We start from the raw sequence: 22,903 nt of genomic DNA on the forward strand, positions 1-22,903 counted from the left end.
TTGCTCCAGAATGTCATTACATGCAAGAAAGCCTCAATATATGATGGACTAGACCCATGGCAAGAATTAAGGGAGATGTCCTTGCGAATCTTTAGTGTGTTGTCAACAAAGTGAAAGATTGTGCCTGCTTTACCCCTCAAGGAAGGTTCCTTGATGTTGGTGAGGGGCTCTTGATTTAGGAAATTGGATCTGTGCTCCAGTTCCCCGAATTAAGCCTGAATGCCTTCCACATCCCCCCCCCCCAGGCGCTGTATAATCCTCCGGGTTTAGCGCTTCCCCTTGATTATAATAATAATAATGTGCCTGCTTTGCATTTTGTATTGCGACAATGTGTTTGCCACTCTTAAGAACATAGGAAATGTTTAGCCCAACATGGAGTGCCTTGCTATTGCTGTGGTCAGAAAGATAGTAAAAGTGGGTTGGAGCATAAAGAATTAATCCATGAAGGACTTCGAAACAGAGTGGAAGGGGAGGAAATGCTTAGTTGGATATTCCTTAGAAGTGCAAGAGGTAACCGAGTTAGTCACCAGTGAAAGGTTGAAGTCATTTGGATGGAAGGCTAGAGGGGGGGGGGGCTGTCCCGAGTCGTGTAAGGTCCGAAAATTGATGCACCACATGTGGAGAAGCTGGGATCATAGTCAAAGCCGTATGGAAGTCAGGAGCGTCTTAAGGGTCAGCCGGAACCATGGTACCAGAAGGTAACTGGAAGAGGGGTCCAAAGGCATGCAAGGGTCTGGGAGGCAGGTCATGAGTATATTATTATTATTATAATCAAAAAGAAGTGCTAAGCCACAAGGACTATACAGCAGGTCATGAGTATAGGACTCCATAAATATCACTAGGAAAAAAAAAAGGGGGGGGGAGGGTTTAGCTCCCAGGAGGAATGACAGGGCCCACAGTACAGATGCAATGTGGAACCCATGCTGGTAAACCAGTAATCCAGGATAGCAACCTCACATCCTCCTAGCCACCTCAGTGGACAAGAGGGTAGCTGGAAACCCACCACAAGGCATACCTCTCTTGGCTGCCACCACCACATGGAACAGACAGGCAGCCTCCAGATTATTATTATAATCAAGGGGGAAGCGCTAAACCCGTAGGATTATACAGCGCCCGGGGGGGATGTGGAAGGCATTCAGGCTTAATTCGGGGAACTGGAGCACAGATTCAATTCCCTAAATCAAGAGCCCCTCACCAACATAAAGGAACATTCCCTGAGGGGGGGGGGGCAGCCTCCAGAGATACACCCATCACCTGAAGGACACCCTAAGTCACCCCTCAGAACTCCAAAGGGAGATTGGGACATCCCCAGATGATCCAGATTCCATGGTAAACACCCCCACCAAGGACCTCAATGGAATGGGATGGATAACATCCTTTCCCCAACCTAGGAGCTAGAATTCTTGAGGGAAGGACCTCAAAGGCTAAAAGCAGGGAAGGAGTGGAAGGGTAGTTGGGGTCGGTTGGAGGAAGAAGACAAAGGTCCAATTCCTCAGACCAAAAGCCTCTTGGCTGCAACAAGAAACCCCCCCTTAAAGAGTCCTTAGATCAAGATCTCCTCACAAACATCAAGGATCCTACCTTGAGGTTATATACAAATGAAATAAAACCACCAATACTTGAAAAAATGTATTTTCCCAAGGCTGACATGTGATCGATGGGGCAGGAAGGAGATCTGAAGCTTCCAGTCACTAACCATTTCAATGAAATTTTTATAAGTGACCTTCATAATTTGTTCTCCTTCTGCTGAAGCCATCCAGTGTCTTACTTTTGATCAAATTTAACAGCACATTACAAAGTGACGTGCATGTGAATGTTTTAATCTCGTCTTAAATATGTACCTGAAAGTTTTTTTTCTTGAGCAAAGTAATAATCACTGAGCAGCTGATCATCTGGTATAAAACAGCCATAACTGAGCTCTTAGTATGATAAGGAATGTCATTAAGAACATTAAATAACCAATCATCATATGGACAACAATGTCCATTACTAAATATGTGGAAGAGTACAGATCTTCAAGGATAAGTATGCAGATCTTGCAAAATGAATACAAATGAGCTGGCAGTGGAAATGAGCTATATTAACAAGCATTAAAAGTTGTGTGCCCTCATTTGTAGATATATACTATGCATATTAAACAGTCTTGTCTATTGCTTATAACAGTATACTTAAAGCAAAATAAAAGTTTATATTGTTACAAATTCAAAATATCAAAAGATTAACAAAAGTCCATAGCCTTCAGTTACTTGGGTATAAAATAACAACAGTATAGTATCACCAAACTAGATGAAATGTGCCCATCCTGGGGTATAAATTCAGGATAACTTTACTGTTTCAGGTGAAACTGTCAACCCTGCCAATCCAATACAACATGTGAAAAGACTTTTGTCTCAGCAACATATGGACACTCTTCTACCATAGCTCCCCATCTTTCTCTTTTGATGGCACTTCAATGACCCGTGGTTTGTCAATAATGCGAGCTGTGCGATTACCTTTTTCTACAATACCAATAATCCATGCTTGATAGCCTTCCTGTTTTTCAATGTCTTTGCAATATGCAGCAGCCTGTTCACGTGGTAAGCAGATCAAAAGACCACCCGAGGTTTCAGCACTCAGCCCCTGAAAAGAAAAAAAAAAAAAAAAAGATTAACACTGATGGAAATGCTGCATGATGCATTATTTCCTATTGTATACTGAACAAATGGAAAATTTTCCTGAAAAAAAAAAAAAATACCTTGTTATATCTCATTTTGGAATACTTCAGTAAATGTCAATGAGGGACTAATGTCCTATTAAGAACATTTAAAATGTTTAAATATTCAGCTATTCTCTAAACATTATTTCTCAAAGTAAATAAAATGTTTTATTAATAAAAGATAAAACATGGGAATTTACTTAAAATAAAATGGTTTAGTAGATAAGCAATACCCATGACAGCACCCTTAGTTTCCTTACTCAAATTTACCTATCCACCATTTGTCAAAATTCAACAAAATTCTTTCTAAGAAAATACCTTTACTTTTACAAACAAAAAACCCGCACAAACTTATGACGACATTTCAGTCTAACTTGGAATGTTAACTTTTATCCCCTTCAATAAATAAAAAGAAAGAAACAAAACCACGACCTCTCAAACAATAAATGAATACAGTAGTTAATTAAAATGCACATAATTTTTTGCATATTTTTGACCTAAAGATTCGTACCTGCAACAGATGGAACATGTTACCACATGCTTTAGCAACAGCAGCCATCTTTGCTATAATTGGGAGATTGTGGATAACAAATGAGACTTCATTCTTCTGGTTCTTAGCCAAGTTCTGTGCATGACCCAGTAGACCAAACCCAGTTACATCTGTAGCACCATGAGCGTTGTATTTGTGCATTAACCTAGCAGCTGAAATGGAAATAATTGTGAGGAAATTTTTTATTACAGCTTGCCAAATAATCAAATCTAGCAGTGATACTTACAAGGTTTCTAATATCTGTTTAGTAGCAAAGAAACAATCTAATTTAAGTACAAAAACATTTCAATATCATTAATTTTGTTTTACTGATGAAGTCTATCTTAAAAGAGTAATAATTCAAATACAGTAGGGCCCCACTTATACAGCAGGTTAGGTTCCAGGCTATCGCCGGAAAGCAAAACGCCATTTTTTTCCCATTTATAAATGCCAGACAAGAAGTTTACATTAACTTATATTAAGTTAGTAATAGAACTAGGCATTAAAAAATGCAATAAAAAGTAAAATATATACACAGTACATTCATTATTTATCTTAAAATATTTGTAGTCTTAATGTAGGGCAAGAGGTGAGTAGTACTTATTCGTAGGAAGTCAGGTGTAGGTAACCCTGGCTCCATCCCGAACTTAACCCTTTGACTGTTTCAGGCCCCTTTCTGAAACTGTCATTCTATGTCGCTAAATTTTTGAAAAAAAAAAAAAAAAAAAAAAAAAAAAAAAAAAAAAATTCTTATGAAATGATAGAGAATCTTTTCCCGATGGTAATGACACCAAAAGTTCGAAATTTGGTCGAAAACTCATGGAATTACGCTCCCGCAAAGTTAGCGGTCTCGGCGACATATGCATATAGGCGATTTCGCCGACTTTGAGCCCTATTTTCAGCCAATTCCGTTGTTCCAGTTGACCAAACTCGTAGCTATTTCTTTAGAACTCCATATTATCTATCAGCTGAATACAAGAAACCTCCCATTTATCAATTTGGACTACCCAATATTGTGGTCAGAAATTGGCAATTTGGCCAATTTCACGCAAACTAAAAAAGATGCCAATTTCAAAATAGGGTCCAGAATAAACAAGGTAGACATTCTTGGCACTAAAATAACATATCCTCTGTTCACTAGTCACATCTCTAGGCCCCTCTTATATTATTATTGCTTTCTATTTTGATTTTTTATTCATACAAAAAAATACAAAATTTACTGTTATGCAGACTGGTGCATTATTGTAAAAATGGTATAAATAATATCAGTGCACTAGTGAAAAAATATTAGACTCCCCAGTTGACGTGTATTGGACGTGTGGTGTGATTTGTTTACTCCTGAACATTGGTAAAAATCAAACATTTCCGCTACTTTGAGCTCAGTTTCAAGGTCATTTTCATCGTCAAAGTAATGAAAATCATCTCTATTTCTGTAATATGTTTTCCATTTTATCACCTAAGACCATGAAAACGCAAATACATCGATAAATACTATACGAAAATACACCTCAAAGTCGGCGTTTTAATCCAAAAAAACGATCAGTTTTTTTTTTCTCATTACGCACTGTGCTGCAGGATTTTTTTTTTATGTGGTGCACACTGACCACACAGACCCATTCTCTCACATGTGGGCCTACCAGCTTTCTTCCGCTTGATTTAAAGCCGCTAGAATTATTGAGTATATATACGTCTGAAACACTGGCTCGTAAGACGTATATATACGACCAAAACAGTCAAAGGGTTAATATACGATATTTAAAGCAGCCCTGAGATAAAATATACAGTACATTCATTATTTACCTTAAAATATGTGTAGTCTTAATGTTGGATGACAGGCGAGTAGTATTTATTTGTAAGAAGTCTGCGGCCCAGAGCCATATTATCATCGACATGCCTTGTTCACTGAATTTAACTGTTTCTAACAACTACCTTTAGATGCCATCATAAATGAAGGGAGAAGTAATGAATAATTCATGCCGAGAATTGTAAACAAAAGCGGAGTGACCAGGCAGATTCACACACGTTTTCTTTGGTGCTGGACCAGAGAAAACGTAATGTTTTCCCTCTGCCCGGCATATAAACATAGCACGTTTAGATGCTATTTAAGGTGTTTCTTATAAATTCTGAAGAAAATATCATAGATGGATTAATGAAGGTGTCTACATTGACATAAAATAAGACATTTAATGTGCCCAAGAGTGATTATTATCATGTACTATTAGTATTACTATGGCGTTAAGACAAGAGGGACACTTGGTGATTTTAATGTGTACCTGCACACCAGCAGTGTATAAGTATATTTAGGTACAGGTACACAAGTATTATTATCAATATGCAATAACTTTAAAACACTTGAAATTTTGGAAAGTTTCCAGACATACTAGACATGCTCACGGAGAATGTAAACAAACCTGGTGGCGTGCACCGTATTAGAAAGACAGGATGCTGTATAGTGAATTTTGGTCATAATTTGAAATCGCCATATTAGCAGAACGCCGTAAAGCGGGGCCCTACCATATAGTAATATAAAGGCATTAATTCACGTGCAAGCAATGCTGTCAATGTCATGAATTTAACTTGTAATGGCCTGCAATAACTAGTGTTGACAGGAAGTTGCATTTGCATTAAAAGTTGACATCTAGAACAGATACTGCATGGGTAACCTAAGTTCAAGATGCTACAGATCAAAGCAAATATGCTCAATCATTGAGATTAAATAAATGCCTATCATACCAGTTCTATTAAGGCGAGCCATCGAATCCATAGCCCTCTGGTAAGCTTTGCGGACATCTTCTTCAGACACCACTAACTTGATGCGGTTCCACCTCTCTGGCTGGTCCAACCATTGATGTGCATTAACAGCCACTTGGGTTCCAAGAGGTTTGGTTAGCACCAAGACATCACCAACTACAGCACAATCTGGCCTGAGAAGACAAGAAATGTTTTAAATCAATGTTTTGTTATGCAACAATTGTTCCCCAATTTTGCAAAAAAAATTCCAACTGCACAAAGTATTATAGATAATATAAAAATAGGCCATTTTAATAGGCTTTGCACATTTAAGCATGTATGTTTTTCCACTTTCTACCACCTAATTCAAAATATCAAGGGATACAAGTTGCAGTATGAGGGAAAACAAACCATAAATAATGCTTACTATGCATTTCTTGGCTTTCTAGGTAAATAATTTTTTTTTTTATATTTTAACCCTATCACTGTCGAGACCCCTGCTCACAGACTTGCTCTCAGTGTCGACTAAAAAAAAAAAAAAATTTCTATGAAATGATAGAGAATCTTTTCTCAATGGTAATGATACCAAAAGTATGAAATTTGATGGAAAACTCATGGAATTACGCTCTTGCGAAGTTAGCGGTCTCAGCGATATTGACGCATCTGCAATTTTGCCCAATTTGAACCCTATTTTCAGCCAATTCCATTGTTCCAGTTGACCAAGCTCATAGCTAGTTTGCTAGAACACCTTTTATTCTGTCAACTGTGTACAAGAAACTGCCCATTTACTGATTTCAAATACCCAATAAAGTGATCAGAAATTGGTAATTTGGCCAATTTCATACATAATTCAAGGAAGGCCAATTTCAAAATAGGGTCAAGAATTAACAATGCAAACATTCCTAGCACTAAAATAACATTCTCTGTTCATTAGTCACATCTCCAGGCCCCTCTTATATTGCTCTTACTTTCCATTCTGAATTTTTATTCACAAAAAATAGAAGATTTACTGTTATGCAGACTACTGCATTATTGCAAAGATTGTATAAATAATATTAACACATTTGTGAAAGAATATTAGATCCACCAGTTGACGTGTATTGGATGCGTGATGTGATCTGTTTACTCTTGAACATTGGCAAAAATCGAACACTTCCACTACTTTGAGCTCAATTTCAAGGTACTTTTAGTTCGTAGACCATTCAAAATCATCTCTAGTTCTGTAATATACCTTCCATTTTATCAACCGAGACCAAAAAAAAAACAAGAATACAACCATAAATACCAAACAAAAACACACTGCAAATTCGGTTTTAAACAAAAAACACGGTCAGTTTTTTTTTTCTCATTATGCACTGCATGCTGCAGGATTTTTTTTTATATTGTGCACACTGACCACTCAGACCCATTCTTTCAAATGTAGGCCTATCAGATTTTTCCCGCAAGATTGGAAGCCACTAGAATTTTCGTGTACTATTATGGGACTGACACAGGCTTCGAAGCCATAATATTATGGGATTGACAGTGAATCCCCCATTCCCCACTATTCCTATTAGATTGCCAAACCAAAATTCTCAGGACTTTTTTTTTTTTTTTTGTCCATTGCCAACTGACAAGGAGACACCACAAACTAACTCATTTTTATGCCTGTAAGTCCAGTCTATCTTATTTATATGGCTTTAATTCTTTGCTAAACTAGAAAATGAAGATCAGGTACATTCCACTGTCCCAATAGCTTTTCACTCAAAACTAGAATTTAGAGGGAAGTTTGTCACTAAACCTAAATTCTATATGCAAAGTTTAATATGACCAACTTAAAAATTATGGATGAATAAAAATAAATAGCTTCCAGATACTACATTTAGCTTACACAATAAATTCGTTGGGCTGACAGACAGTAGTAGCAACACCTCCAATTGTACACCAAGGATTCATCACAGTCTGACCTCCTGTTACTGAAGTGTTTGCTTCTAAAGCAGCATCCTGATAAGCAAGAATTGTATTATTAGTAAGGAGAATAGTAGGAACGTAAAAAACAGCGACTGCTGAGGAATAAGGCACACACTACTCCAACTGCTGGTAAGCCAATTAGCTTGGTCACTAGTTTTCACTTAATCTGTATGAACAAACAGCAACCAAAATAATATAGCTAAAATTAGCTGACCCTCTCTTTTTATTAAGGTGGCTGTCTCCCACCAGAGCATGGGAGGAAAAAATATTCACCATCATTCATTATTGTCGTGCCAGACGTATGCCAACTTCACATTTAGATGGTTTTCCAAACTGCAACACCCCTTACCCCTTCTTCAGAGTGTAGGCACTGTACTTCCCACCTCCATTACTTAAATCCGGCTAGCCAGCTTCCCCTGAATCCCTTCATAAATGTTACCTTGCTCACACCCCACAGCACATCAGGTCACAAAAGCTACTTGCCTACACTTGCTCTGATTTAATGAGCTCACACAAGCCTTTTGGAAGTTCACATTCCTAACACTCAAAACTTTTACTCCCTCCTTCCAACCCTTCCTGGGACGACTCCTTAATTCCACCATTTATTTATATCTCCTCCTAGTCATCCTATTTTGCTCCATCTCAAGTGCCCAAACCACCTCAACTCTTCAACCGTTTAATTATATTTTTGGTAACCCCATTAACAAATATGCATTTAGAAAATCCAGTTTTATTCTCCAGAAGTTTTTGTTTCTACAAATTAAAATTTTACATAGATTTGACTCAACACTCAGCTGCGGTGTGGTCATAGACTGGGCTGCGGGGGTGTTGACCCCTGAAACCCCCTCCAGGTATACTCAAGATCATGGGTATGACAAACTACAATAGAAAATAATAACTTATGGAATAAAATACAATAGAATATAACTTCATACGGAGTTTAGACTATTTTTAAGGTTACAATTTTTTGGTTTCTTCTAATAATTCCAGATTTTGGGCTCCTTTATTTGCATGCCATTCTACATAGCTAAAATGCTTATTGTGCATGCTAATGACTATAAGAAGACATACACAAAGGGTTTGAAAATAACATTAAGCAGATACTAATACAAATGCAAGCATTGCTTGACCTTTACATATATCAGCAAAACTAGAGCATTCACTAATAATTGAAAAGAAAGTAGAATTACTAAGAAAATTTGAAGGCTGAGTAAATATTCTCAGCTCGTGATAAAATGTAATGGTAGACGACAGGATTAATCGTGCCGTTAGTCAACCCCTTCTTAACAAGCACCTGCAGAACATAGTTTTGAATAAACAAAGATGATGCCAGACACCCCATCCATCCTCTGCTTAACGATCAATTTCCACTCATACACCGTCACGCCAGGAGACCTTCAGCAATAAACGAACATGCTGTGTAGCAGCATACTCGCCAAGAGCAGTAGACTGATTTTTAAGCCTTTTAAATCTAAGATAACATGAGCACTAAATGACCAAATAGTAGGAATGGCATGATGCAAATGTTAATACATAAAATACACCACCTCTAGACACCACCACCACCTCTAGACATTTGCCTTTTTTTTTTTTTTTTTTTAGCAAACTGATGCTAATGGTATGGCATGTGATACTGCAAAACATTTTAGCCAGGCCATGTTGGTATGCACCATCTTGAATAAATTTCAGCCAGTTACAGAGAGTGCTGGCCATGCATATCTTATTGCTGCTGGTAGTTACAGACAGAACAAGTTGTTGAAAGATATGGAGATGCAACTCAGTGTGGATTGAGGACCAGACTCAAAAAACATGCCACTGAATTCACTGATTTTTGAAGATTAAAAAAAAGTGAGGCTGCATAAGACAATCACTTTCAATACTTGTAAAGGATGGACCGACAGGTTTAAGATGTATGGTAACTTGCATAACTTGATATTGAGTAGTGAGGCTGTTACTGCTGATCTTGAAGCTGCTGCCTCATACTTGATATCATGAAGAAAATTATTGAGGGAGTGAGTTACATCCCTCAGCAAGTTTTCAATGTAGATGAAACAGCTGCACAAGAAGTGAATGCCATCGAAAGCCTTTATAGAGATGAGTAGGGTCCAGGGCACAAGGGCATTGACCTCTAGAACACCCTCCAGGTATACTCTTACCTCAGAGTGCAGGCACTGTACTTGGAACCTCCAGGACACAAGTCCAGTTAACCAGTCTGTAATATACATGATGTAATCAAGCCTTACCTTGAAGCCTCTCATCATAAGAGGAATAACAACGTCTCTTTCTTTTTCCGTCATCTTGGTTGAGACTCCTAGTAACATAAGCATATTGTCACAGTCTGTCACGCCCATAGCAAACAGGTCACTTAACACATTAGCACAGGAAATTTTACCTGCAAAAACATCAAATGCATCATTACTACTAAAAATATACAATACATAAAACAGTTTTAGAAAAAAAGAAAAACAGTTTTCACATTTATATGAACTACTATATTTCATTTTCCTGTACAGTGTAAACTAATTTTCTAGACATTATGACACCCAAGAGGAATACTGATCTTTATCTTAATTGTTTATTACACTAGCCAATAAAATTTTGCTTTTCATCCAGTTCAGAAACCAAACTATTGTTTTAAGCTAAATTTGATATACCAATCACAAATCACAGTTTGTTTAATCTATCACAGTTTTTAAAAATCTGGTCATCAATATTTTGGCTATTTAAGGCTGAATAACCACATAACATATGTTACCTAACACTCACAGGAATGATATTATGCATAGATAACAGGCATGTTGCATGCAATGACAAAAGCCAATTTTTCTCAATGTAAAATTTGTTGTATGTACGTATGTACATTTGTGTGAGAGTGCACGAGAGTGCAAAAAAAAAGTCCATTGTCAAACATTTACAGTAAAATTTTCATTTTTTTTTTTTGCTCGTGTTCATCAGTACTGCTCCCATATCAGAATATCCAACAGAAATTCCCATTAAATTGATTGTCAGATTTCCCTGATATCTCTTCCCCATGATGGCTATCTTGGTGAAGCTGTTCACTGTGGGGTTCTGTTTCAAAGAAACTAAACATGCTGGAGCAAAACTAAGTTCAGAACTGAATTCAGCATCACAAAATTAGTTAGAAACACTTTTTAAATGTGAAGTGAAACCTTTGTTAGCCAATGTTATAGAGGGGCACACTATACCAATTACTGATAGGCAACAGAAAAAGTATCAAATTAGTACACAATGTTAAGCCCCGAGATTGAATGGCATGTTAAAAATGCATATTGTCTAGAGTATACAGTGGTACCTTGGGATACAAACTCTTTGTTCCAGAAGGCTGTTCGAGTGCTGATACCGAATGAATTTGTTCCCGTAAGAAATAATGTAAATTAGATTAGTCGGTTTCAGACCCCCCAAAAATACACTTACAAAAGCACTTACATAAATACACTGACATAACTGTTCAAGTTTTGAGCTGTTTGTAACCTGAGGTACCACTGTATATCATCATTTGTCAAGAAGCATGAAAACAAATAAGATGATATGACACCTGAAGTGGAAGGATATGTGATACAGTGGAACCTCTGTCTGAGTGTACAGGACCTCAAACAAACTGGAGTACAAACAATTTTGTTCAGAAAAAACTGACCCAGTTTTTGAATGTTTTTCTAGAGTACAAACATGGTGATTTGTTTAAAATTTAGTTGTAAAAAACTTGACACGAAAGCGGTTTCAAAAGTGCTCTGAAGTGACCTGCGACACCGACCTAACTCTAAGGCTTTGGGAAGAGTCAGTTCAACATCCTCCAGTGTGTGCAGCTGATAATTAAAACCTGGGAAATACTGTTTTGAACATCAATCTTTTCACAGTTCTAACACCACATTGGTGGTGTTCAAACCTAGGATCCAATTTAGTTCAAACACAAGGTTCCATGGTATTTCTATAAATTAAAATGCATTACCCCCATCACTACAATATATTAAATATCCACCTAATAGTACAGAAGGGCCCGGCTTATAAAGACTAGGTTCCAGGCTACCACTGTAAGGTGAAACGGCCTTTTATCACATTGAAATTCATATGAAAGCCTGATGACATGTTTACACTATCATATATAATAAGTGAGCATTAGAGCTAGGCCTAAAAAATGCATATACAGTACACACATTAATTACCTTAGAATATTTTCATCCTTAGCTTATAGTGAGTGATAAATATATTTATTGTAGGAAGTCTGGATAAAAGAAGAATGGGTATAACAAAAAACTGTTGCATTAGTTTAATACTGGAAAGCGAGGCCCTCCTGTAATTTACAGTACTCACTACTTAAGAGTAACTTGAAAGATGACAAATATATTCCAGCAATGTATAAAATTAACTACACTTACCCATCATATAAGGATCATCAACTAAAGGATAGAAAAAGTCAGTTGTCTGGACGAGGGACAGACCACCATGACGAAGGGGAGTAACACTGGCATCCATTCCAATTCCTACAACAATAAAACTGCTGTACATTACCCTATATATTATATATTTTTCAAAATATGAATGAAATAACACATCTCCACCTATATTAACCCTTAAACTGTCCAAACGTAGATCTACGTTTTTTCAACATTTGAATGTAAAAAAAGTAATCTTCTTTTCTTTTTTTAAATTTGAAAAAGTGTAAAAAAAAACTTTGATCTATTTTTTTTGTTATATTTGAATGTAAAAAAAAAAAAAACCAGTTCTACTTTTGGAGCACTACGCATGTGAACGTAGATCTGCTTGGACAGTTTAAGGGTTAGCATACAAGTTTGTGGATAATTAAGTATAGTATACTATACTTTAAAGAATACTGCATGTAAATCTACTACATAACATATACATTGTATATGATTTAATCTGAAGTGTTATTGGGGCTGATAACAATAAAAGAAAGATATCTTTAAAGGTCTTTACCAGTAAACAGTATTATTATCTAAATTACAATTATAAATAAAAGCAGTGGTTTAAGAGGAAAACCCACAAAATGCATTTAATATTTCCCAGTGGAATTTCAAATATGTGGGATCAATTTTACTATCCTTCTGTGTGTGTGTGTTTTCCAGTGCATTTATGTCCATTCTGTAATAAGACCAGAAGTGAGCAGCATAATCTGAGGCATTGTCAAGGATTTAATATATATAAATGTAATTGCTAATACAATCAAAACTAAGCATTAAACCCACAAGGGTCACAAGGTTATATAAAGTTTAAATATACATTGAGGTCTCATATTATTAATACTTCTTGAAAGGAGTAATTCTATTAGCTTTAATACAAACACTAATGCACTGTTCTCTTGGTTTTAAACTACTGCTAACTAGAACACCTAATTAGAACCTTACATTAGTCCACACTCAACTGCATCATCTGTCACTTCTGACCACACCATCAAACTATCCTGAGCGTCCTGTAGTACGCAAATAACTAGCGCTTACGAAGATCAAACTTGTGTATTATTATTGTGCCCCATTATTCGTTCTATCACCCTGCAGTGCCCTCAGAATTTGACAGCCTAGTTTTACTCGAGGTCTTCTTCAGAACTCTTACTTAGTGATAGCTAAAGTACAGTAAGATAGTATACAAGGAAAATGGAATTAGTGGGGTAAAATGGCATGGGTCAGTGGATTAATTATAGATGGTGAGAGGCATAAGCAAGCAGAGTAAACTTCTGGTAGAGTGATAAAAGTGATGAAGAGGGTAACAAGGTGCTAAGCGGATTAAAAAATGCATTCTGTGTATTGCAGAAGTTTGTAAATCTAAGAGGGTGGGAGTAAAACAACAACTAGTGGAATGATGCATATTATTATTATAATGGGGGGGGGGGTGCTAAATCTGTAGGATTACAGCGCATGTGGGGGTGGAAGTTATTCAGGCTGAATTTAGGGAACTGGAGCACAGATCCAATTCCCTAGATCAAGGACTGCCTGGTGCTGCCCTTGAGAAACATTAGAACAATAACAAGTTTATTTTAGCATGATGCATGTTTGTACAAAGGGGGTTAACAATTTGAACATGCCAAAAGCCCCTTTATATGTAGAGCATTTTGGGCTAACTTAAGACTCTTAAGATTATAAGGCAATAACAGTTAAGTAATTTTTCATATGGTCATTATGTGAGTTACATTGAATACAAGAAAATTGAATATTTAACTAGTTCATGCTATATGGCTTTAGTAAGTTCAGGAGAGAATAATTACAGTTTTGATCTAGTTTATAAAAAATACAGTATTACAATTTAGCACAATTTAAAACAATGCTTATTGGCCCCCAGAGAGTGAGAAGAGTCTGATGACCACCCAGGAGACAGGCACTAATTATTTGTCTCACTCTGGGGGTTCCCAAAGTTAGAAAAGTGCCTGGTAGACCAAGTGAGACAAGTGCCGGGTAGACCAAGTGAGACAAGTGCCTGGTAGACCAAGTGCCTGGTAGACCAAGTGCCTGGTAGACCAAGTTAGACATGTGCCAGGCAGACCAAGTTAGACAAGTGCCTGGTAGACCAAGTTAGACAAGTGCCTGGTAGACCAAGTTAGACAAGTGCCGGGTAGACCAAGTTAGACAAGTGCCGGGTAGACCAAGTTAGACAAGTGCCGGGTAGACCAAGTTAGACAAGTGCCTGGCAGCAGCTGCCACGAGGCTGCAACACGTGTCTGGTGGACCTCAAACATATCTGGCAGTTTAGTAAGAACATACTCCTCCAACCTAACTAAATCCACCAACCTAACTTCCTGAAACCCATAAATATACAAACAAGAATGAAAAAATGCATACACATAAATGCTCATGGGAGATAGATATTTAAAGTTTGGCGGGCTGGAGGTGTGAGGTGAAGTATGGTGTCAGACTCACCAATATGTGTGATGGGCATGTGCATGAAGTGTGTGGTATGGTCGTGCTCGTGCCCCGTCCCATCATCTTGCAGTCCCTCCAGTAGGCGTGTTAGCACCTCCTGGGGGACCTTGCACCCTCATCCTTTCAGGTCCGCGAATCGTGTCAGTCTGAAGTTGGCGTCCAATTCGTGGGCTACAGGATTGAAAGGTCGTCGAATGGTGAGGGTCTGCGGCGTTCCCCCTAACTCGAGCTGTGCTGCCGCTGCCAGGGCTTCCTGCGGCACTTGTGGTGGCTCAATGTATACCTCCATCACCCTCGCACTACAGCTCCTTCAGTAGTTGAGCGAATCTCACTCCTGGAGACGAGCCGGTATCCCTGCAGCTTCTCCGACACCCTCAAAATGGCGACTCCCCGACCACTGGATTCCTCGAGAACCCGGATGATGCGCACCTCAATGGCAGCCGCTGATTGGTTAACTATGTGTGTGATGTCACCAAAAGTGGCTGCTCATTGGGTGTCTGGGTCTTTGACATCACGGCAGGGCTCTGTGACGTCACAGTGGGGAGCGGCTCGTGTTGGTCCGGGGAGCGGGGAGCACACCCGCCGCTGCAGGGATGGGGAAGCCAGACCTTCATACATCATCACTAATACTCTCATATACCTCAATATAATTACTGTCATGAATAATTTATACCCTGGTCATGGAGGCTGTTTATTAATGCACATCTGTGATGACCTTACATGTATAACTTCTCGTTTTTAAGCGCATATACCAGCTAAATGTTCAGCAGGTGCCATAACATCGCCCCCCTTCTTTATAACATATGGAGCGATAAAACATCTCTTTACGTATATAATATTGGATACCTGTCACTTTATTTAAATAACAAAGATGGTCGCATGTGACTACCTAACAGAAGTAGTTAGGGATCAGTCCTGAACAAAATACACTCAGTCAGCAAGTTTAACAGAGTTTATTTGAAGTAAAAATTACCTTATTTTTTCCCATAAGATGCCTTGATAGCCTTGAAGGGCTCTAGAGTAAAGGAATTAGAGGTATTTTTTCTTTCTTTGGATCAAGACTCATTACCTGTTATTCCCCTGACACTATAACCCATACGAGTTTAGGGCTGCATAATGAATATAATAACTGCAAATGATTTAACTACCTTGCTTCATCATAATGTAATTAAATTTAGTGATAAATACATCCAAAACGCTCTAGCTTATTTCCATTTACTCTATATGTTATTTTTTTGTATATAGATAGTCAATATATATTTTGTAATGACTAATTACATGCAAAAAACAACATCGCATTATTTTATACGTTTAAAGTTACCTCTTATGGGTGTCATACATAAACAAAATCAAAGAATTGCTTAAATCAAAACAAGTTTGCGAAAGTTTGTTAATTTTGCTGGAGATGAGATTTATTAAAGATTCATAAATTAGCGCCAGCAGCCCTGAGCGCCAGCGTTCCTGTTGTCATGGTTACGACTTCTCTTATTTCTTTACTTCGTCACGAGAATGTCGAAGTGCATTTTGAAATACAATATTTGAAATGCTTCTGGTTAGAGATAAAGACGCTAAAGTGATACACACATATAGAGATATCACGTTATTAGGAAATGGTGGCATATATTTTAGACAATGTTGAGATTTAGTTGAAGTGTAAGTCAGAGTTAATGGGAAGGTTGAGAGACAATGTTTACGGTAGTGATGTGAAAGAGCGCGTTGTTAGGAGTGACTTGAGGAGCAGGCGCAGCACTGGCACTCTCACACTCTTACTGAGGGCCACTGTTCCTCTGGCACTCACTCACGCCATTACTACCACCTCTCCTGCTGCGCTCCATACATACACCGCCCGAACAGGGCCACTTTGCTCATAAGTAAGTCTTGTTAGTTTAAGAAAAAGCGGTAAAACACGTGGACACTTGGGAACATACACTGGAGATTTAAACTCACTCAGAAAGTTATGTCTATAAAATAGTTAACTTGTTGTGAGGCGCAGTCAGGTGATTGTTTTATATTTTAGTCGATATCATTTATTACAAATATTGTCATGGAAACACGTTAAAGATTGTTACAACTTGTGTATAGCCAGTACATGTATAGCGAAGATATAAATTACTATTTTGCTAGAATAACTTCAAGAAAACCTTTATAATAAGGAGCTGTGCAACGTAAGACAGGATCTCTATTCTTGATATCTCCCTTCATTCTGATGAAGGGCTCTTGATCTAAGAAATTGGAGCTACTCTATCCTTAGAAGAAACTTCACAGTTAATATTCCTCAACATGTCTCTATTACAACTTTTATGTTTTAGTTATACCTGTACCAAGTTTTTTCGAGGGTAATTCAGTTTTTCACATCCAACTAGACTTATAAGTTTGTTGATGGACAGTATCGCCAACATTACATTGGTAAATCCATTGTATATAACTTCTTTACTATTAATAGGCCACAGTAAGCAAAATTTATACAGCCATTCTATGGTACCTAAAAAGAAAAAATAGTTACATTAGTATTTTTGTTCAGGTATTCTGTATATGAGGTACACACTAACACATTTTCTTATGCAGAAAGCATGATTTGTTGAAAAGTTATTTCAGCGTTGATATTCTGGTGTGAGGGGGATACAAAAATATTTTCCCTAGGCCTATCATTGCTAAAGGAATCCCTACCCACTGCACATGAAAAAATAAATGGGAGTTGTTGAAGAAACTTGTATTGTGCGTGTTTTCTCCATATGTATGATTCAGTATGATTCAGTGTAATAAAACTTTGTGCGTGAATTAACATACACTTTATCTAAACTGAATTAACATCTATACACGTTGTCTAAACTGTAAATTAACATTATACACTTTGTCTAAACTGCGAATTAACATCTAAAGTCAATACACTTTGTCTAAACTGTGAATTAACATCTATACACTTTGTCTAAACTGAATTAACACTTATACACTTTGTCTAAACTGTGAATTAATATTTATACACTTAGTCTAAACTGTGGATTAACATTTATATACTTTGTCTAAACTGTATTGATCTTTAACAATGCTATTCACTTAGCTTTTTATTAAAGTCACACATGCTAAGAGCTGTATTGTCCTTCTGAAAATGCTATTTAATTGAACAATTTTCATAGGGAGGCCCAATTCCCTAGGGACATTAAGAGCCTACGGAATGTGGGGGGAATGCAATCAGGTTTGATTCAAGAAAAAATAGGGTAGCTCCAGTTCCTTGGATCAAGATAATTATTAACAATGAATACCTCCCCCACTCCCTTAAAGGGTTAAATTTTATATAATTCCTTTAATATTTTGGTTAATATGAATTATATTGTAGTAACCTAATATGTTAACGGAATGAACTAATAGTGTAATCGATCAGTGACTTAGAGGCCTTATTTTAAGATACAAGAAATTATTGGGACATTTTTGAGACAACGAGAATATAAAATGATAAAACAAGGATTTTTTTAATAAAGAATATATTAAATAACAAAATAACAAAAAAAAGGCACAATACCGTGACTGGAACGATACACAAATAACCCGCACATAGAAGAGAGGAGCTGACGACGACGTTTCGGTCCGGAACGTCGTCGTAAGTTCCTCTCTTCTATGTGCGGGTTATTTGTGTAAGAATATGTTAAACTTGGTGTTTTGTTGCCTGTGAGTTTTGCAACTAGTTTGAGGTGCAAAATACACGTACCTGCTTGCTTGCAATATAAAGATATTAATTGGTGTCTTCAGATAGCTTTGCAACTCTCGGCAGTGTTCACTATCTTGCTATTTAAGATACGAAACAGATGTGGCTGTTATCAAGACAAAGATAAGGCAGTATGTGACGATGGGTTGACAAGGAGACACCATGTGTATTGTACTGTTTTGAAAGGTATTTAAGCATTCCTTTTAGGATTTTAACGATCTTTTGTATGGGTGAATGCCTATTTGCTCGAATTTATGTGGCTATAGATTATGTTGGTGCGTAATATACTTAATTAACAGCGTCTTATTGACTAGCAGCAATGGGATTTGTTTGTCAGTATTGTTCATGTTTTCTTCTGCAAAGACAGCCATTCAAGGTTATCACGATGCTAGTAAAGGACTCTTGGTCCAAGGAATTAGAGCTGTCTTTCCTCTCTTTAGGATCAAACCGGATTTTCTCCCATTCTCCGGGTGATATATGATCATTATGGGTTTGGCGCTTCCCCGTGACTAAAATATTTATATTGCTGTAAAATATTTATACATTTACTCTTGATAAATTTATTGAATGTATAAATATGAAATATGAACTTGTCAGTTTGTCATATTGGAATATTGTAAAAGACGAATTAACCAAACTACGAGGCTGCGGCTCTGGCATCATGAAGGCTTTCATTTTTTGGTTCAGCCCGTCATACATATCCCAACCAGTTCTTAAGGCTGTCACCATTAAACTTAATTGAAGTAAGTTTATTCAGGTATACACAAATACAATCACATAGATGATCATATATAGCAGCGTATGTGTAGAAAACCTAGGATAACCCAAAAAAGTCAGTGACTTATTTCCATTGGGGTTCTTTGAACTGGAGTCTAGCTCAAAATTGTCGGGGAAAAGATATAGTTCATGCTGGATTGACCGTGTAATTGATTATTCTGGCAAATCTACTTTTTAAATTAATCTTTGGGAGGAAGCACTTTATCCAGGAGGATAGACGGAGTGGCAATATAAACACAAATGCAGTATAATGTGATCCTTTATTGACTACGTTTCGCCCACACAGTGGGCTTTTTCAAGTCACAAACAGTTCTGTTTGTGACTTGAAAAAGCCCACTGTGTGGGCGAAACGTAGTCAATAAAGGATCACATTATACTGCATTTGTGTTTATATTGCCATTGTGTCGGTATTTTATACCATTTATTTCCAGGATAGACGGAGTACTAGAGCCAAATGCCACAGTAGAAACCAAACAAGAATACAAGTCAAAATGATGGATGTACTGAAACAATATCCGCTTAATTCACAATATCCTTGTCACAGGTTGTAATAATATGTTTAATATTTTCAAAAATATGTATCCACGTGTAGAACTGCTTTCATCCTACTGATAAACGAGACTTTAAGAATCTAACGTTTGACACGTGCACTATATCCTAACATGATCTAGAAATCTGTTGGACTTATAACCCATCGAAGAGGTGCCTTCATTCTGAGGAACTTCTTTTGATCAAGGGAATTTTAGTTACCCTCTTGGATAAAACCTGCATACCTTCCATTCCAAGGCGTTCTATGACCATACGGGTTTAGGGTTTCCCTATGAATATAATAATACGAGCCACCTGTAATGATATCATTTACATATAACCGGCTACACTGGGTTCCGAAAGGTTCATCCTTGAGGCAAACGCCTTGACATAGTAAAGAGAACTTAAAACACTATCAATCAGTTAATTGCTTTTCGTACTTAATCTACTGGCAAAACCAAAATGCTCTGCAAAAACTTGGGACTTTCTTTAACTAGTTTATAAATGGTAATTACTTCAATGCCAGTCGTATTTTGTGCTCCACCATATAGAGATAAAGTTTGCTTGCTTGTTTTGTTTTAGCCAAGGCTGTGTGTAGCCTTGCTCTAAAAATATGGAGACAGAGCCACCAAATAAATGAGCGCTAGTCTTTGTACCTTGTTAGGAAAACTGTAGTATTAGGAATATAGGAAAATAGGGGTTAAAATAAGCTCTTAGTATATATAAACTGATTATATACCGTTTGGTGTACATGCATTGCTGTATTTTCAATCAACGGTGGCCTTTGCCAGGCAACGGGGTTTATACATCAAGAGGTGTATTTTTGACTCGGTGTACATACAGTTTGCTCCAATCCCTCTATTAGGGATTAAAGCGTCCTTGATTGGCTTGTCCTGTTTGCTGAGAAACCTTACTAACCTATCCTAACCTTGATTGGTGGTGTACAAGTGATGTATAGCCATAATGACCCTCATGCACTCTTTAAGAAACCAATCAAAACCAGTCTGGTTCATGAGTGGGGGAACGCCACGTCGGACGAATAGCTCGGCCGACCTTGTAATTTCTAAAATACTGCACGCAACCTGACCAAGCTTCAGCTGGCCTCCGGTTTTAATAGCTTCATTTTGTTAGGTTAGACGCAAGTTTTTAATGGAGAATATCCACCGTCTTTGTATTATTCACGATGAGTAACAAAACTCGTAGACGTCATACAGCTTTTGGGCAATAGATTATCACTTTAGGTTTAGGTTAGGTGAAGATTGTCGGGAAACAGGACAAGATCAGGTTAAGTTCTACGAGAGCGGAAGATCTTATACCTGGAATCAAGAGCTTTTCACCACCATCTAGGCTTGAAAGGCCCTTTATTTTTCTTACAAATCGTGATGATGTTATTTCTCGCCATAAGTCTGGCCTTTAATATTTTAATATTAGAAACATATATGCACTATTATCACGAGTAACATGAGATAAAACTTGTTTTGAAGCTGTGTGATTCTATTCATAACTAACCAATAAACGGGAAATGAAAAGTTTCCAAATCCATTCTGTGTTATTGTTTCAGCGACGATAGTGATTTTCCCTCTCTCTGTATAATTCAAAAGAGCCTATGTGTATAAACTATGTAGGGCAGCGGGCCTCCAGCAGCGATAGCCTGGTTGACCAGGCAAGCACCAGACGAGCCTGGCCCATGGCCGGGCTCAGAGGGTAGAAACTTCAAAGGTATATGAAAGGTGTAAAGTTGTAAACGAGTGTAGAGTAATGCTGTTCAGTGGGGTGTTTTATTATTCATTTGTAAACTGTGAACCCGTTGGGGGTCACGGACCGGGACACGGGGGCGTTAACTCCCGATACCCCATCCAGGTATCACCGTATCCACGTATACAACGCCTAAGGAATGGTAGACAGGAAGGTTTAATTCAAAGAAGGGAAGGGAGACTTCAATTCCTTGGATCAATAGCTCTTCACTGGCAATAAATGATCCCTACTGGGGTGTGTAAGCCTTACTTTCCAGCAACTGTAGTAATAGCACCAGTGTTAGAATGAGCTTTGTGAGGTGGCTCGACCTTCCTTTTACACAAGAGCAGCAGCTGCAACAATGTAAGATCGAAAGCAGCGGTACTGTAGTAAAAGTAGCCGTTTTTTTTATAGTGAGTATCATAGCTTTCTGCAAAAAGAAAACACATCTTCGTAGCCAAGCTCTTATTGTCCCAATAAAGGCTTAGCCTGAAAGGGTATCTTTCCTCCAGCAGTGAATTTTGTGGCTTAAATGAATTTCAAGAACTAACTTCATCCTTCCTTCCCACACAGGAGCAAGAACAATCACAGCCTCCGCCGAGATGAGCAACCTGGCGAGTGAGCTGGAGCGGCCTGGCACCAACGGGTCTAACCGGCAGGCCTGGGGTGGTTTTGATGGAGCAGCACCGCCTACAGGGCCTGCTGCAGGACTAGGCCCCAACACCCCCCCTAATGACGCCTACGAGTATGAAACTAATGAAACCATCCACAAGAAGGGGTGCTGGTACTCTTTCTCCACATGCATAGGCCGTGAGTATTTCATTTCTTTTACAAAGCACCAGATGAGCCTGGCCCATGGCCGGGCCCCGGGGGTAGGAAAGATTTTCGGAATTCATCAAAGGTATAACCATTTAGTTAAAAAAGGTACATAGAGCAAAAGGGAGAGTTATTAGTACAACAGTTTCACCCACATGAGGCTTTACTTAATAAAACCTCATGTAGGTTCACACCTCACCTCGCCATATGTGACTATACCACTTGTCGGCTACGCCACACCTCATCCAGACTTGCATTAGTTTAGGTGTAAAGCCTATCAACTGCTTGTGGGTCATTAAGTTTGAAAGTCAACATCAAGAATACTGCGATTCTTAAAATGAGGACTAAAATAAACTATATACACTGAGATATATACACATCTCGGTGTATATACAATGTGTATACATCGCGTATACCACTTGAGAAACATTTTCGGTATATACATATATACACTGAGTTATATACATCTTGGTCTATATACAAATAGACATTTCAGCCTATGTACAGGTACACAAATGTTTGTTGTATATATATATATATATATATATATATATATA

General features: G+C 37.8%; 3 protein-coding genes across 4 annotated transcripts in view; 1 reads left to right on the forward strand and 2 right to left on the reverse strand.

Moving 5' to 3' along the window:
* The window catches only part of LOC128702152 (uncharacterized), a 173,650-nt gene that overhangs the window by 32,439 nt on the left and 118,308 nt on the right, over window positions 1-22,903 (reverse strand). The window lies entirely within an intron of this gene.
* On the reverse strand, window positions 1,617-15,199 carry Sps1 (inactive selenide, water dikinase). The gene is made up of 7 exons (XM_053796214.2): window positions 14,789-15,199; window positions 12,299-12,403; window positions 10,148-10,296; window positions 7,825-7,937; window positions 5,958-6,148; window positions 3,207-3,397; window positions 1,617-2,619 (listed from the first exon to the last, which is right to left on the reverse strand). Exons 1-7 carry the CDS (start codon window positions 15,078-15,080, stop codon window positions 2,413-2,415), a joined length of 1,248 nt encoding a protein of 415 aa, XP_053652189.1. The 5' UTR covers window positions 15,081-15,199; the 3' UTR covers window positions 1,617-2,412.
* Window positions 16,523-22,903, forward strand: part of LOC128702252 (polycystin-2) — an 89,400-nt gene continuing 83,019 nt past the window's right edge. The window contains exons 1-2 of one of the 2 annotated variants that reach the window (XM_070102731.1): window positions 16,523-16,662; window positions 22,104-22,340. In XM_070102731.1, coding sequence (XP_069958832.1) covers window positions 22,133-22,340 — 208 coding nt within the window. In that variant the 5' untranslated portion in view covers window positions 16,523-16,662; window positions 22,104-22,132. Of the gene's footprint in view, window positions 16,663-18,534; window positions 18,678-22,103; window positions 22,341-22,903 lie in introns of those variants that run through there. The other variant, XM_070102732.1, reaches the window with a different exon arrangement.

Source organism: Cherax quadricarinatus, chromosome 83, assembly GCF_038502225.1.
Source record: "Cherax quadricarinatus isolate ZL_2023a chromosome 83, ASM3850222v1, whole genome shotgun sequence".
NCBI lineage: Eukaryota > Metazoa > Arthropoda > Malacostraca > Decapoda > Parastacidae > Cherax > Cherax quadricarinatus.